Genomic DNA, 16841 nt, shown 5'->3' with positions numbered 1-16841 from the left:
GGTGATGTTACTACACTCTTCCTCTACTCTGAAGATTACCAGCACAATACGCCCTGATAGCCTGACGTAATACTTTTCTTCTTCCTCCTCCTCCTTCTGTCTCCCACCTTCCTCCTCCTCCTTCTGTCTCCCACCTTCCTCCTCCTCCTTCTGTCTCCCACCTTCCTCCTCCTCCTTCTGTCTCCCACCTTCCTCCTCCTCCTTCTGTCTCCCACCTTCCTCCTCCTCCTTCTGTCTCCCACCTTCCTTCTCCCCAAACTAAATCACTCAATTTCTGATGATTAAGACACGTGTGCGACACGTAGATATCTTTATTCACAAGATTTTTCGCTGCACAGCAAACATTTTAAGCCTTCTAATATAGAGGCGACTTTTATATTGAAGACAGTATAGTAGATGCTAGTGCCTTAGCCTTGATGAAAGGTGCCAGTGCCTTAGCCTTGATGAAAGGTGCCAGTGCCTTAGCATTAATGAAAGGTACCAGTGCCTTAGCTTTGATGAAAGGTGCCAGTGCCTTAGCCTTGATGAAAGGTGTCAGTGCCTTAGCCTTAATGAAAGGTGCCAGTGCCTTAGCCTTGATGAAAGGTGCCAGTGCCATAGCCTTAATGAAAGGTGCCAGTGCCTTAGCCTTGATGAAAGGTGCCAGTGCCTTAGCCTTGATGAAAGGTGCCAGTGCCTTAGCCTTGATGAAAGGTGCCAGTGCCTTAGCCTTGATGAAAGATGCCAGTGCCTTAGCCTTAATGAAAGGTGCCAGTGCCTTAGCCTTGATGAAAGGTGCCAGTGCCTTAGCCTTGATGAAAGGTGCCAGTGCCTTAGCCTTAATGAAAGGTGCCAGTGCCTTAGACTTGATGAAAGGTGCCAGTGCCTTAGCCTTGATGAAAGGTGCCAGTGCCTTAGCCTTGATGAAAGGTGCCAGTGCCTTAGCCTTAATGAAAGGTGCCAGTGCCTTAGCCTTGATGAAAGATGCGAGTGCCTTAGCCTTGATGAAAGGTGCCAGTGCCTTAGCCTTGATGAAAGGTGCCAGTGCCTTAGCCTTAATGAAAGGTGCCAGTGCCTTAGCCTTGATGAAAGGTGCCAGTGCCTTAGCCTTGATGAAAGGTGCCAATGCCTTAGCCTTAATGAAAGGTGCCAGTGCCTTAGACTTGATGAAAGGTGCCAGTGCCTTAGCCTTGATGAAAGGTGCCAGTGCCTTAGCCTTGATGAAAGGTGCCAGTGCCTTAGCCTTGATGAAAGGTGCCAGTGTCTTAGCCTTGATGAAAGGTGCCAGTGCCTTAGCCTTAATGAAAGGTGCCAGCGCCTTAGCCTTGATGAAAGGTGCCAGTGCCTTAGTCTTGATGAAAAGTGCCAGTGCCTTAGCCTTGATGAAAGGTGGCAGTGCCTTAGCCTTGATGAAAGGTGCCAGTGCCTTAGCCTTGATGAAAGGTGCCAGTGCCTTAGCCTTAATGAAAAGTGCCAGTGCCTTAGCCTTGATGAAAGGTGCCAGTGCCTTAGCCTTGATGAAAGGTGCCAGTGCTTTAGCCTTGATGAAAAGTGCCAGTGCCTTAGCCTTGATGAAAGGTGGCAGTGCCTTAGCCTTGATGAAAGGTGGCAGTGCCTTAGCCTTGATGAAAGATACCAGTATCTTAGCCTTGATGAAAGGTGCCAGTCCCTTAGCCTTGATGAAATGTGCCAGTGCCTTAGCCTTGATGAAAGGTGTTCAGTGCCTTAGCCTTGATGAAACGTGCCAGTGCCTTAACCTTATTGAAAGGTGCCAGCGCCTTAGCCTTGATGAAAGGTGCTAGTGCCTTACCCTTGATGAAAGGTGCCAGTGCCTTAGCCTTGATGAAAGGTGCTAGTGTCTTAGCCTTATTGAAAGATGCCAGCGCCTTAGCCTTAATGAAAGGTGCCAGTGCCTTAGCCTTGATGACAGGTGTTCAGTGCCTTAGCCTTGTTGAAAGGTGTTCAGTACCTTAGCCTTAATGAAAGATGCCAGTGCCTTAGCCTTGATGAAAGATGTTCAGTGCCTTAGACTTGATGAAAGGTGCCAGTGCCTTAGCCTTGATGAAAGGTGCTAGTGCCTTAGCCTTATTAAAAGGTGCCAGCGCCTTAGCCTTAATGAAAGGTGCCAGTGCCTTAGCCTTATTGAAAGGTGCCAGCGCCTTAGCCTTAATGAAAGGTGCCAGTGCCTTAGCCTTGATGAAAGGTGCCAGTGCCTTAGCCTTGACGAAAGGTGGCAGTGCCTTAGCCTTGATTAAAGTTGCCAGTGCCTTAGCCTTGATGACAGGTGCCAGTGCCTTAGCCTTGATGAAAGGTGGCAGTGCCTTAGCCTTGATGAAAGGTACCAGTACCTTAGCCTTGATAAAATGTGACAGTGCCTTAGCCTTGATGAAAGGTGCCAGTGCCTTATCATTGATGAAAGGTCTTCAGTGCCTTAGCTTTGATGAAAGGTGCCAGTGCTTTAGCCTTGATGAAAGGTGCCAGTGCCTTAGCCTTGTTGACAGGTGTTCAGTGCGTTAGCCTTGTTGAAAGGTGTTCAGTACCTTAGCCTTGATGAAAGGTGTTCAGTGCCTTAGCCTTGATGACAGGTGTTCAGTGCCTTAGCCTTGTTGAAAGATGTTCAGTACCTTAGCCTTGATGAAAGATGCCAGTGCCTTAGCCTTGACGACAGGTATTCAGTGCCTTAGCCTTGTTGAAAGGTGTTCAGTACCTTAGCCTTGATGAAAGGTGTTCAGTGCCTTAGCCTTAATGAAAGATGCCAGTGTCTTAGCCTTGATGAAAGGTGCCAGTGCCTTAGCCTTAATGAAAGGTGTTCAGTGCCTTAGCCTTAATGAAAGATGCCAGTGCCTTAGCCTTGATGAAAGGTGACAGTGCCTTAGCCTTAATGAAAGGTGTTCAGTGCCTTAGCCTTAATGAAAGATGCCAGTGTCTTAGCCTTGATGAAAGGTGCCAGTGCCTTAGCCTTAATGAAAGGTGTTCAGTGCCTTAGCCTTAATAAAAGATGCCAGTGCCTTAGCCTTGATGAAAGGTGTTCAGTGCCTTAGCCTTAATAAAAGATGCCAGTGCCTTAGCCTTGATGAAAGGTGTTCAGTGCCTTAGCCTTAATAAAAGATGCCAGTGCCTTAGCCTTGATGAAAGGTGTTCAGTGCCTTAGCCTTAATAAAAGATGCCAGTGCCTTAGCCTTAATGAAAGGTGTTCAGTGCCTTAGCCTTAATGAAAGATGCCAGTGCCTTAGCCTTGATGAAAGGTGCCAGTGCCTTAGCCTTAATGAAAGGTGTTCAGTGCCTTAGCCTTAATGAAAGATGCCAGTGCCTTAGCCTTGATGAAAGGTGTTCAGTGCCTTAGCTTTGATGAAAGGTGCCAGTGCCTTAGCCTTGATATAATGTATTCTGCCCCTTTGTCTTAACAAACGTGCGGTGCCTTATCACTGATCTATCTAAATCAGAGGTATGATGATGGAGACTTGTATACTCGAGCCAGAGAAGAGATGCAGCAGCTGGAGACAGTATCACAGTTGGGCGAAACTCGCCGTGAGAGTATGTTACGACTATAAGCTGGGCCAGTGGTTGGCAGCAGAGTTGTCGTAAAAAGTTGTAGAAAACATCGTGAGCAGCAACATTCCATGGTGTTGTTGTGTCGGATAATATCATTATATTAACGGTACAGTACAGGGTGACCCAAAAGTCTGGATACACAGGAAACATTACTAATATTCTGTTCTTCCCCGCAGTTAACGGAGTTGCTGCATCGTGTTCATGTGAAGCTTGAACACCGCGTTCAACTTTGCATCGCTAATGGTGGATAAAATGTTGAAGATATGATTCATTAAAATAACTAAATAATTATTTAAAAAATGCAATTTCGCCTGTGTGTCCAGACTTTTGGGTCGCCCTGTAACACCGTGACACAACTTACTTGCACTAGTGAGTCCCGTCCACCTGTGACACCGTCACCAAATGTTCTCCTCTGCCTCCAATTTATAAGTCTCCATCTTTATGCTCTGGTTTAGATAGATCAAGACTAAAGGAAGGAACAATTTCCACCAATGAAAAGGGACTGACCACCTATCAAGGTAAAGGACTGAATACTTTCTATGAAGGCAAAGGAACCGACTACCTATCAAGGCTAAGTGACTGAAGGCCTTAATTACCTGTACTTATTTTACTGTCTCCAGTATCATAGTCGCCTCAGAATTAAACGGAAAAAGTCTAAACACACTCAGGTAGACAATAAACACACTCAGGTAGACAATAAACACACTCAAGTAGACAAACACACTCAGGCAGACAATAAACACACTCAGGTAGACAATAAACACACTCAGGTAGACAATAAACACACTCAAGTAGACAAACACACTCAGGCAGACAATAAACACACTCAGGTAGACAATAAACACACTCAGGTAGACAATAAACACACTCAAGTAGACAATAAACACACTCAGGTAGACAATAAACACACTCAAGTAGAAAAACTCACTCAGGTAGACAATAAACACACTCAAGTAGACAACAAACTCACTCAGGTAGACAATAAACACACTCAGGTAGACAATAAACACACTCAGGTAGACAATAAACACACTCAAGGAGACAATAAACACACTCAGTTAGACAATAAACACACTCAAGTAGACAACAAACACACTCAGGTAGACAATAAACACACTCAGGTAGACAATAAACACACTCAAGTAGACAAACACACTCAAGTAGACAATAAACACACTCAAGTAGACAATAAACACACTCAAGTAGGCAATAAACACACTCAGGTAGACAATAAACACACTCAGGTAGACAATAAACACACTCAGGTAGACAATAAACACACTCAAGTAGACAAACACAGTCAAGTAGACAATAAACACACTCAGGTAGACAATAAACACACTCAAGTAGACAATAAACACACTCAGGTAGACAATAAACACACTCAGGTAGACAATAAACACTCTCAGGTAGACAATAAACACACTCAAGTAGACAATAAACACTCAGGTAGACAATAAACACACTCAAGTAGACAATAAACACACTCAAGTAGACAATAAACACTCAGGTAGACAATAAACACACTCAAGTAGACAATAAACACACTCAAGTAGACAATAAACACTCAGGTAGACAATAAACACACTCAAGTAGACAATAAACACACTCAAGTAGACAAACACACTTAGGTAGACAATAAACACACTCAGGTAGACAATAAACACACTCAAGTAGACAATAAACACATTCAGGTAGACAATAAACACACTCAGGTAGACAATAAACACACTCAAGTAGACAATAAACACTCAGGTAGACAATAAACACACTCAGGTAGACAATAAACACACTCAAGTAGACAATAAACACTCTCAGGTAGACAATAAACACACTCAGGTAGACAATAAACACACTCAAGTAGACAAACACACTCGGGTAGACAATAAACACACTCAAGTAGACAATAAACACACTCAGGTAGACAATAAACACACTCAAGTAGACAATAAACACTCTCAGGTAGACAATAAACACACTCAAGTAGACAAACACACTCGGGTAGACAATAAACACTCTCAGGTAGACAATAAACACTCTCAGGTAGACAATAAACACACTCAGGTAGACAATAAACACACTCAGGTAGACAATAAACACTCAGGTAGACAATAAACACTCTCAGGTAGACAATAAACACACTCAGGTAGACAATAAACACACTCAGGTAGACAATAAACACACTCAGGTAGACAATAAACACTCTCAGGTAGACAATAAACACACTCAGGTAGACAATAAACACACTCAGGTAGACAATAAACACACTCAGGTAGACAATAAACACTCTCACGTAGACAATAAACACTCTCAGGTAGACAATAAACACACTCAGGTAGACAATAAACACTCTCAGGTAGACAATAAACACACTCAGGTAGACAATAAACACACTCAGGTAGACAATAAACACACTCAGGTAGACAATAAACACTCTCACGTAGACAATAAACACTCTCAGGTAGACAATAAACACACTCAGGTAGACAATAAACACACTCAGGTAGACAATAAACACTCTCACGTAGACAATAAACACTCTCAGGTAGACAATAAACACACTCAGGTAGACAATAAACACACTCAGGTAGACAATAAACACACTCAGGTAGACAATAAACACACTCAGGTAGACAATAAACACACTCAGGTAGACAATAAACACACTCAGGTAGACAATAAACACACTCAGGTAGACAATACCGCCGAGATGATGAATAAGACACATGTGCAACACCTGGGTATCTTTACTGATGAATAAGACACATGTGCAACACCTGGGTATCTTTACTGATGAATAAGACACATGTGCAACACCTGGGTATCTTTACTGATGAATAAGACACATGTGCAACACCTGGGTATCAATATATGCACATAACGTAAGTTTAAATTGTCTCGAGGATATTGCAATAACGACTCTGTATTATATACATATTAATTTATACAAGTATTCTTAGAAATATAATGTAGTTCAGATTTCTTCCTCTTCCCTTCCTCTACATTATTTCTCTCTTCTATACATAATCTGTGTTGCCTTCGCTCTGTGATGATAAATATACCTACATATGAATTTAGTTTTTCTCCCGTGGATAGTACTGGCGATCCTGAGAAATGGTAACTCCTAAGTGACAGTAACTGCAGCTCTAGAGGCAGGAACACCTGTGAAGTTGTCCTGGCTAATGAAACTTTAAGGAAATACTTGACGATATTCTCGTTGACTTATTGAAGTCCCCAGCTCAGGCAGGAAGATTTCAACACTTGGTGTACGACAGGGAAGTCAAGTTAGGTTTTTGTTCTCGCTGTGTAACTATTATATAGAGTAGAGTAGCAGCACACTGCTGATGTATCCAATGCTGCTAAAGTAAATATTCTCCCGCAGCCTAGAGGAGTCGTCTTGCCCTTGATGCAACACTCAGCCACACGTCTTGCCCTTGATGCAACACTCAGCCACACGTCTTACCCTTGATGCAACACTCAGCCACACGTCTTACCCTTGATGCAACACTCAGCCACACGTCTTGCCCTTGATGCAACACTCAGCCACACGTCTTGCCCTTGATGCAACACTCAGCCACACGTCTTGCCCTTGATGCAACACTCAGCCACAATTCGTGTCCACCCCATCAACATCCTTCCCCTCCCTCTATACCTCCTCCTCCACATCTTCAACCCCACCTCCTACAGTCCCCTCCACCCCCTCCTTTCTTCCAACACACCATACCTTCCACACCCCTTCCCTGCGCCCTTACAACCCCTCCCTACCCCCGAAATCCCCTCCTTTCCCCCAATACTCCCTCCCTACCCCCTAAATCCCCTCTTTTCCCCCAATACTCCCTCCCTGCGCCCCCACCCTCCAGGGCGACCACAACAGCAAGCAACTCTCATTTCCGCCTACAGTTTGCGTGCACACACACAGTTTCCGCTGCCACTTTCCCACTTCAATACAAAAAAAAATATATATATATATATTGTCAAAAAACTATTTGTGTTCAGATACAAGATTCAGACTAATAAAAAAAATCTACAGAAGGTCTTTGGTTGATTCGTCAGATATAAAGTTTGAAGTTTATCGAGAATACAGTTGTACATCACCCGTCTACCATCACTGGTGAACAATAGACATTAAAGTCAACTTTGTCTGACTTTTTTTTAATTATCCTAGGTGGTCTACACATACGTTGCCATGTATGATAATCTATGTAAGTGTATAGGTGAATAAACTTATTAACTCTAGGCGTATACAGACACAGAGATATACACCTCTCTGTGACTGTAACCTCTATTATGATTGACAAGCTGCTGACCCACCCAGTGTGTGGCACTAACCCATCCAGTGTGTGGCACTGACCCACCCACTGTGTGGCACTGACGTGCTGCTGGAGGCAGCATTTATCTCCAAGTGACCTGCTGCCTGACTCTCCCATTACTGGTGTTGTATGGCCTCTCACACGTTTATCACTTCTCCACTGATATAACAATACCACAAGATATAACTCTAGACTCTAAAGCTAATTTAAGTTATTCTACATTCAGATCCGTTCACTTGTCAAGGAGAATGTTCGCGCGCTTCAACCTCGGGAATTATTCATTGGTACCACAAGAAACAGAGGGATAACAGATGCTTGTGCCGTCCCTCCCCTATATATAGTGGCTCCCTCACCTTCGTGTGTTAATGTGACTTGTAAATAATCCAAGATGAACCGAAACGTCGTCATAAGCTTCTCTCTCCTATGTGCGGGTTATTTGTGTATTATAATAAAAAGAGGTCAATACAACCTGAACCGAACCGCCGGCTTTAAGCTGAACATTCAGTATTTTTCTCTATTTTTTTTTTCATTTTTTTTTCACGTATTCTGGCCTGATGGCGGAATCTTAGCGATTCTGAAAAGTTTGGCCAACAATCTTCCAAATTTCTAGAGGGAGTCTAGACATACTATTACACAGACAATTTAACAGAACATAGTCAAAGATAAAAGAAATTCCTTCAACGCTGACAATGTTATTTTTCAATAACACAGAGCCAGCTCTTTGTTGAGACAACGTTCTACTCTGTATATAGAGTTTTCTTCAGGTGGTTGATTGACTTGATAAAGCTCAACACAGAGCCTGAAGTTGCCACAAGAGTTTGCTTAGCACATGTCGTTTTTTCAACACTGTCACCAGAAGCTTTGTAACCAACATCAGCTGTGTTGTACCGCAACTTTGTATGGCCGGCTGTGTTGTACCACACTTTGTATGGCCGGCTGTGTTGTACCACAACTTTGTATGGCCGGCTGTATTGTACCACAACTTTGTATGGCCGGCTGTGTTGTACCACAACTTTGTATGGCCGGCTGTGTTGTACCACACTTTGTATGGCCGGCTGTGTTGTACCACAACTTTGTATGGTCGGCTGTATTGTACCACAACTTTGTATGGCCGGCTGTGTTGTACCACAACTTTGTATGGCCGGCTGTGTTGTACCACAACTTTGTATGTCCGGCTGTGTTGTACCACAACTTTGTATGAAAGGCTGTGTTGTACCACAACTTTGTATGGCCGGCTGTGTTGTACCACAACTTTGTATGGCCGGCTGTGTTGTACCACAACTTTGTATGTCCGGCTGTGTTGTACCACAACTTTGTATGGAAGGCTGTGTTGTACCACAACTTTGTATGGCCGGCTGTGTTGTACCACAACTTTGTATGGCCGGCTGTTGTACCACACTTTGGATGGCCGGCTGTGTTGTACCACAACTTTGTATGGCCGGCTGTGTTGTACCACACTTTGTATGGCCGGCTGTGTTGTACCACACTTTGTATGTCCGGCTGTATTGTACCACAACTTTGTATGGCCGGCTGTGTTGTACCACAACTTTGTATGTCCGGCTGTGTTGTACCACAACTTTGTATGGAAGGCTGTGTTGTACCACAACTTTGTATGGCTGGCTGTGTTGTACCACAACTTTGTATGGAAGGCTGTGTTGTACCACAACTTTGTATGGCCGGCTGTGTTGTACCACAACTTTGTATGGCTGGCTGTGTTGTACCACAACTTTGTATGGCCGGCTGTGTTGTACCACAACTTTGTATGGCCGGCTGTGTTGTACCACAACTTTGTATGGCCGGCTGTGTTGTACCACAACTTTGTATGGCCGGCTGTATTGTACCACAACTTTGTATGAAAGGCTGTGTTGTACCACAACTTTGTATGGAAGGCTGTGTTGTACCACAACTTTGTATGGAAGGCTGTGTTGTACCACAACTTTGTATGACTGGCTGTGTTGTACCACACTTTGTATGGCCGGCTGTGTTGTACCACAACTTTGTATGGCCGGCTGTATTGTACCACAACTTTATATCCAGGATCACCTATGTTGTACCACAGTTCTTATTTTTTAAATATTGCCAGTAATCCACTTGGTTTTCGGAGATTCGAATTATGGTGTGTTAAACCACTGGGTCAGCACCACCCAGCAATATTCATTGCCTTTACGGCATCGTATTTGTAAACACTGCGGGATTTCAAAATCATTGTATAAATATTACAATGGGTGTCCAAATCGGTGGATTTTTTTTTTTTGTAATTCCTCGCGGTTTCTGTAACCCACAATATTTGTCAACATGGCGTGGATGAAGAATGGCGTGAGTTCATGCTTTGACAAAACGTTGCAACAAAGGTTTCGATGAAAACATAGTGACATTCTCACAACACTGCGTGGAATTCTGAAGCCAAACTGAGGGAAACAATGTTGTCATGGTCAAACAACGACGCACTCGATTGTCTCTCCTGGTCACCACACCTGCGGTATGGTACACGTACTGTACATGTACGTACGTACGTATGCACACACACACACATTATCTTGGTCACGAAAGGTCACGCTACCTGTTACTGTGCACCCTGACTGGCCTAGGTAGTGTTTTAGAGTCAAAGTTCAAGGCGGTGACGGAGGAGGTTCGGCTTCTCAAGGAGGAAAATAAGAAACTGAAGACTCTCCTGGATAAATATGACAATGAATGTGAGGTGGTTAAAGTTAATGAAGAGAAACAGGTTACCAGCAGTGAGGAGCAAGATGGTAGCAGTAGCAAATGTGAAGTGGTTTCCAGTAATAGTAGAAACATCAAACTGAGGTAGGGAATCGCTTTTCTGTTCTCCAGGACGAATGTACTGTAATAGTCAGTGAGGATAAAGGTACCATCAATTCCTCTGCTAATAACGGTAAGAATATCCTAGTGGTCGGTGACTCATATGGACCGTGCCTTTTGTAACAGAGATAGGAAGGTAAGACAGAGGGTATGTTTCCCTGGAGCTGGTGTTGGTGACATAGTCAACAGGTTGGATATCATATCAGGTAATGGGAAGAAGCTCATTATCTGCCTCATTGATGAAAGTGATATAGGGAAGAGCAGGAGACAGGAGCTGCTAGATTAGTATAGGACAGCTCTAGATCGAATTAACCGCAAGGAAGGAGTCCCGATCATATGTAACATCTTGTCTAGAAGAGAAGTAGCCAATAAATGGATGTCTAGGGAAACTGGTGAAAACTGTTGGCTAAACAAGTACTGCAAAGAACTTGCAATCTTTCACTGACTAGTGGGATAATCTCTATGACAGGGGATGGAGAACATCTCTCTCTAGGGCAGGGGTAGTAGCATTAACCAACACTGTCGAGGTCATTGCCGAGTCGTCTAGGACTAACGTCCTAGACAACTCGAGGACAGAGGCATGGGGGTGTGTAGGAAACGAATAGACTGTAGCACGAGAGATGAAACTGGCAAAAATTGCCAAGATACCCCAGGAAAATTGTTGAAAAACAAGACTGTTCATCATATATTTACTGATAAAGGCATATAAACAGGTAAAGAAGCAAAGATAGACAGTAAAGGACGGCGAGTGACTTATTACTTTAAGGTCTACTATATTAACAGTACGAGCGCTAGAAATGGGATAGGCGAGTTTACAATAATTACTTGTCCAGGAAGCACTGATACTGTTGCAACAACACAGACCTGTTCAACTTGCAAGACATGCCTTCTAAATGCCACATACAAGGCTATAAATTATTCCACACCGAGAGAGTCAACAAGAAGGGTGGTGGAGTGGCGATGTTTGTCAGAGATAATTTAAACTATTGCATTAGATAAGATAAAAAAAAAATAAAGTGGAAGCGACGGACACTGAATCTGGCTACAGTTTCTCTGTTGGGTTCTGTCCTAGGAAAGTGAAGGTAGGAAGAATACAAACAGATGGACTATTACAGGGCGATGTATTCAACACAAAGACGGAGCATTACCAATCAACGTCTGTCTACACCTAGATCTGGATGTTAACTCAGGAAGCCTCAGGCCTGGTCCTGTGCCAGTCAAAGGCAAGTCATGGAACACTGGCTTGGCAAAGGACCCTGCATATAAATGGTACTAATATATATATATATATATATATATATATATATATATATATATATATATATATATATATATATATATATATATATATATATATATATATATTACACAAGTATTGCACCATTGACAAGGGACGTGAAAAGTTAAATCTGGTTATGATTTACAAACTCCCAAACCTAGAGAGGGTGGATACTGCTAAAACATCTACATACGAATATGTTGTTTTACTGGGAGATTTTAACTTTACCCAAAATGATTAGAGTAATTTGACAGGAAATCTTAGAGTCCTGTGACTTTCTAGATATTTAATTAATAATATTGAGGTTAAAGATGAACTTGGAGAAAGTGATTACAAATCATTCAGTGCCAATATATCGTGGAAGTACCTTAGTGATTTTAATCAAGACAAGGTCCTTGATTTTCATGCAGCCGATTTTGTAGAGCTGAGGAATTATGTGGGTGGAGAGGACTGGGGTGACCTGATAGATGGGTATCCTGTAAATCATGTAGGTGGAGACAGTTGTCAATATGGCAACACTAAGTCTTACCTAGCCTGACCTAACCCAACCCAACCTAACCTAACCTAGCCCAACCTAACCTAGACTAAGCTAACTCATCCTAATTACCATGTGGGGTTCGAACACGTGGATAGGGTAAAGTAATACTCACGTAGGCTGGTAGTACGTATAATTACGGATAATGTGGGTAGCGCCCAAACAGCCGTACCTGCCTCCTTGCTCACTCTCGTATAACTGACCACCCACAGTACCCATATGTGAGGGGGTCTTTGAATACTTCTGTGGTCAGCACAATATGAATACAGACAGTGACTCAGGCAGAGACGGTTGGTAGTGAGTCATCTACTGGTACACTGGTTACTGGTAACTGGTTACTACTACTGAGAGCTCGGCGACGCTAACGTATGTCGTCCCGACATACAACTAATACAAACTAGAGATGGCAGGTATACGGCTTGGGCTGATTCTATACAATGTCAAAGTACACAACAATTGAACATTATAACATACATAAGTAGAACATTGGAATGGAAGCTTATGTAACTGAAACTGTAATGCAATACAAGGTATAATATAGCACAACTCATCGAATGAAACTCAACGTTGGGATTACACAATAGAAGTGATAAAAAAAAATTTGATCGATTGATCTGTATTCATGTGATCTACGGATTCTGAGGAAGAATATATACAAAGAAAGAAGTGTTTAACAGAAAGGCAGATTCGGTGCACTCAAATCTAGACTGTTAACTCTCAGAACTCGAAGAGAACGTGAACACAAAAAAAAAAAATTCTTGAATACTGATAAGTTGATACTGTAATTATTCATCTATACAGGTTATTTACATTTAACCCCAACTCTGCTAGGGTAAGATTAACATATGCAGAATGGGTGTCATCTCTGGGAGGATCAAACTCTGTAGCACTGGCTAACTCATGCTGTATTTGTGGATAGGGTAAAGTAATACTCACGTAGGCTGGTAGTACATATAATTACGGATAATGTGGGTAGCGCCCAAACAGCCGTACCTGCCTCCTTGCTCACTCTCGTATAACTGACCGCCCACAGTACCCATATGTGAGGGGGTCTTTGAAACTGCTGTGGTCAGCACAATATGAATACAGACAGTGACTCAGGCAGAGACGGTTGGTAGTGAGTCATCTACTGGTACACTGGTTACTGGTAACTGGTTACTACTACTGAGATAATCTAATGTAATTAAACTGAGCCTAACCTAGATGAGCTGAGGAAGTGGAGTTTTATCCTGGGGGGGGGATTTTGTCATGTGGGGGTTGTCTTCACCCCACCCCCCACGTCTCTCTCTCTCTCTCTCTCTCTCTTTCATAACATCAAGATTCCTAACGTCGTTACAAAATGACGTTCTGCTGTATTTACAAAATACTTCAACCTGTTGATTACAATGCTCTGAACATGAAAAAAATGACGTACTCACCAAACTGTGCTTAAGGGGTTTGAGTCTAGCATCTGACTCCGTTTCTTTTCCTATTACTGATTTCTGGCCTTTTGTGCCCTGTCATTCTTTTGAAACTGTATTAAGTGTGCGTCCTCTATTTGCTCGTCCAATTCCACTACTGAACCATAGGTGCACGAGTGGGCGCGAGTTGAGCCTGCCTAGCACGGGTCAGTAGGCCTGTTGCAGTCTCACTTCGTGTCCTCAAGATTCCACATGTTTACCCCTGGCCCTGGCCCTCATAAATCAGTCAGTCTAACCCTATCTCTACCCTCAGTTGTTCTTACAATTTTCTACGTCATAATTATGTCTCCTCCGAGTACTCTCCACCAAGGTCGTCAGCAGACTCCTCTCGGTTCTGAGACTAGTCTGCATGTGCTACACTGCCACTATAAACACTCAGCCATGACCACAGTGATAATACGTACACTCAGCCATGACCACAGTGATAATACGTACACTCAGCCATGACCACAATGATAATACGTACACTCAGCCACGACCACAGTGATAATACGTACACTCAGCCATGACCACAGTGATAATACGTACACTCAGCCGTGACCACAGTGATAATACGTACACTCAGCCATGACCACAGTGATAATACGTACACTCAGCCATGACCACAGTGATAATACGTACACTCAGCCGTGACCACAGTGATAATACGTACACTCAGCCATGACCACAGTGATAATACGTACACTCAGCCATGACCAAAGTGATAATACGTACACTCAGCCATGACCACAGTGATAATACGTACACTCAGCCGTGACCACAGTGATAATACGTACACTCAGCCATGACCACAGTGATAATACGTACACTCAGCCATGACCAAAGTGATAATACGTACACTCAGCCATGACCACAGTGATAATACGTACACTCAGCCGTGACCACAGTGATAATAAGCTTCACAAGTTACTCACTTGTGCCTGGCCAGGTCGTGATCTTTCACTAATAATAATGTTGATGTTTTATCCAGTTTCTACTTGTGTCATGGAACGCAGCCAAGGACAAACTGAAATATTTACATAAACAGAAGCGCTAGAAGTGTGTTGGTTCAAGCTGAAGAAGTGAAACACAACAGTTGTCACGGTGCAACAACGGTAAGGAGGGGAAGGATGGGTGGAAGGGGGTGGGAAAGGGGTGGAGTACGGGAGGAATTGGTTGTAGGGTGTAGAGGGAAGGGGAGGGAAGGTGATGGAGGGAGATGTATCAGTCAGGGCAAAAAGGTAATATACGGCGCCCTGTTTACTGTCTAAGGAAGTAGCAACTGTGGTATATTCCTCGCTGCCAGACATTACTCGAATTTAAGTATAGTTAATCGCCACTAACTATACTTTACTCCAGGTTAATTAAAGTTAAATTTAATTAACCCTATCTCGCCTAAAATGCCTGACATTTCAATTTATAGGATGATGAATCCTTTAGAAACTGATGCGCTTTGAAACTTTAGGAAAACGAAGATATTTTGAGGAGAGACTTGTACGTACCTTGTGTACTGGCGTAGAGCAAGCCACGGTGTCGACCACATCCCCAGCAGGAGCACTGCTGCAGTCCTCCTCCTCCTCACTACCACCGCCTGTCAACACAACACTGCATTAGTATACTGTAAAGAACAAAATGGCACAATACCGTAATTGGAACAATACATTAACCCGCACAAAGAAGAGTGAACATTACAACGACGCTTCGGTCCGACTTGGACCATTTACAAAGTGTGACTTTGTAAATGGTCCAAGTCGAACCGAAACGTCGTCGTAAACTTCTCTCTCCTATGTGAGGGTTATCGGTGTACACTGTAAAGATAAATCTAGCCACACAAACATTACCTCAATACCAATGTTAATTGATGCATTACGGTTTGCAGCGCAATACAGGGTATCCCATATCCCATAAGCCCAGCTCTCTCTACCTCCATGCATGCAAAAGGAACAGTTTTGTGGAGAAAAATCTCCAGTAAAGAGGGGGTAGCCCTCAGCCTTCCGAGGGGCTTAGCCCTCCCAGAAGGGACTAGTGGATTCTTCCACTTCCACAACAGCTTTACTAGAGACACAGGTGTGTGAGGCGTCACCAGGCACGCCTCTCTCTTGCTAGAATTTCTGAGCAACTACATAACATGGGTTAAACCTAGAGTAATTGCTCTTTCCCCACTGTAGGAAAATTACGGGAAAACCTGCGCTCCACTTAGTCTACAAGTCAGGGGCATTATGACTAGCAGCCCACACAACTAAACAACAAGGAAACGGCCATCTTTTGGTAGACTATGTTGCAATGTCTGGCAGGAATGTATATAAAGCTGAAATCAGCATTCTCTTTGTGGGTACAAGCAACAAGGGCACTAGGAGGGCAGCGGGATCAGAGTGACTTCAGGACTCCGAGCGTACATACATATTCTCGGTCATCATTTATGGGGTTTCGTCCAACACCAGTGAGCACCAAGGCGCATTTCATTTACAATCATCTGTGAAATGCTGGATATACAGCCTCCTTTGAGACAAATTTTAATATGTTACTCACTACTCGACAGCTCAGGAGTGGAGACTTAACTCATTCGTAAGAGACTCCTGAACTGTGGCTGCAAAAAGTCATCACTGAAGCTCAGCATATTTTGGTTTATTATGTCGGACAGTAGACTTGGCTGGTAAGTTTCCCCACGAGTTCTGAGTACAGTGTAAGTTTCTATTGAAACTAAATATCAGCATTTAGGATATGAAGCCAAGGAGAGAAGGCATTCACAAGTTATCCTATCAATAAAAATGGCAAATTCGCACCAAACCAACCTGAACCTTCCACTAAGTAGGACACACTAGATTTAAAAACTTCAAGGCAATCAAAAGAGTCATTTTTAAACTGCATCAGCATTTTAAGTGTGAAGCTTCTCAAAAACTGCATACTTAATGTAGCTGAATGATATC

General features: G+C 43.2%; 1 protein-coding gene across 7 annotated transcripts in view; it reads right to left on the bottom strand.

Annotated features, from left to right (window-relative positions):
• Positions 1–16841, bottom strand: part of nuf (rab11 family-interacting protein nuf) — an 820792-nt gene that overhangs the window by 413221 nt on the left and 390730 nt on the right. For all 7 annotated transcript variants that reach the window (XM_070082903.1, XM_070082913.1, XM_070082918.1 and 4 more), the window contains exon 3: positions 15417–15505. In XM_070082903.1, the coding sequence (XP_069939004.1) occupies positions 15417–15505 (89 nt within the window). The remainder of the gene's footprint in view (positions 1–15416; positions 15506–16841) is intronic.

The sequence above is a fragment of the Cherax quadricarinatus genome, chromosome 1 (genome assembly GCF_038502225.1).
Source record: "Cherax quadricarinatus isolate ZL_2023a chromosome 1, ASM3850222v1, whole genome shotgun sequence".
NCBI classification, from domain to species: domain Eukaryota; kingdom Metazoa; phylum Arthropoda; class Malacostraca; order Decapoda; family Parastacidae; genus Cherax; species Cherax quadricarinatus.
The sequence above is the reverse complement of the archived record's forward strand: the minus strand, read 5'-3'. Positions and strand labels throughout refer to the sequence as shown.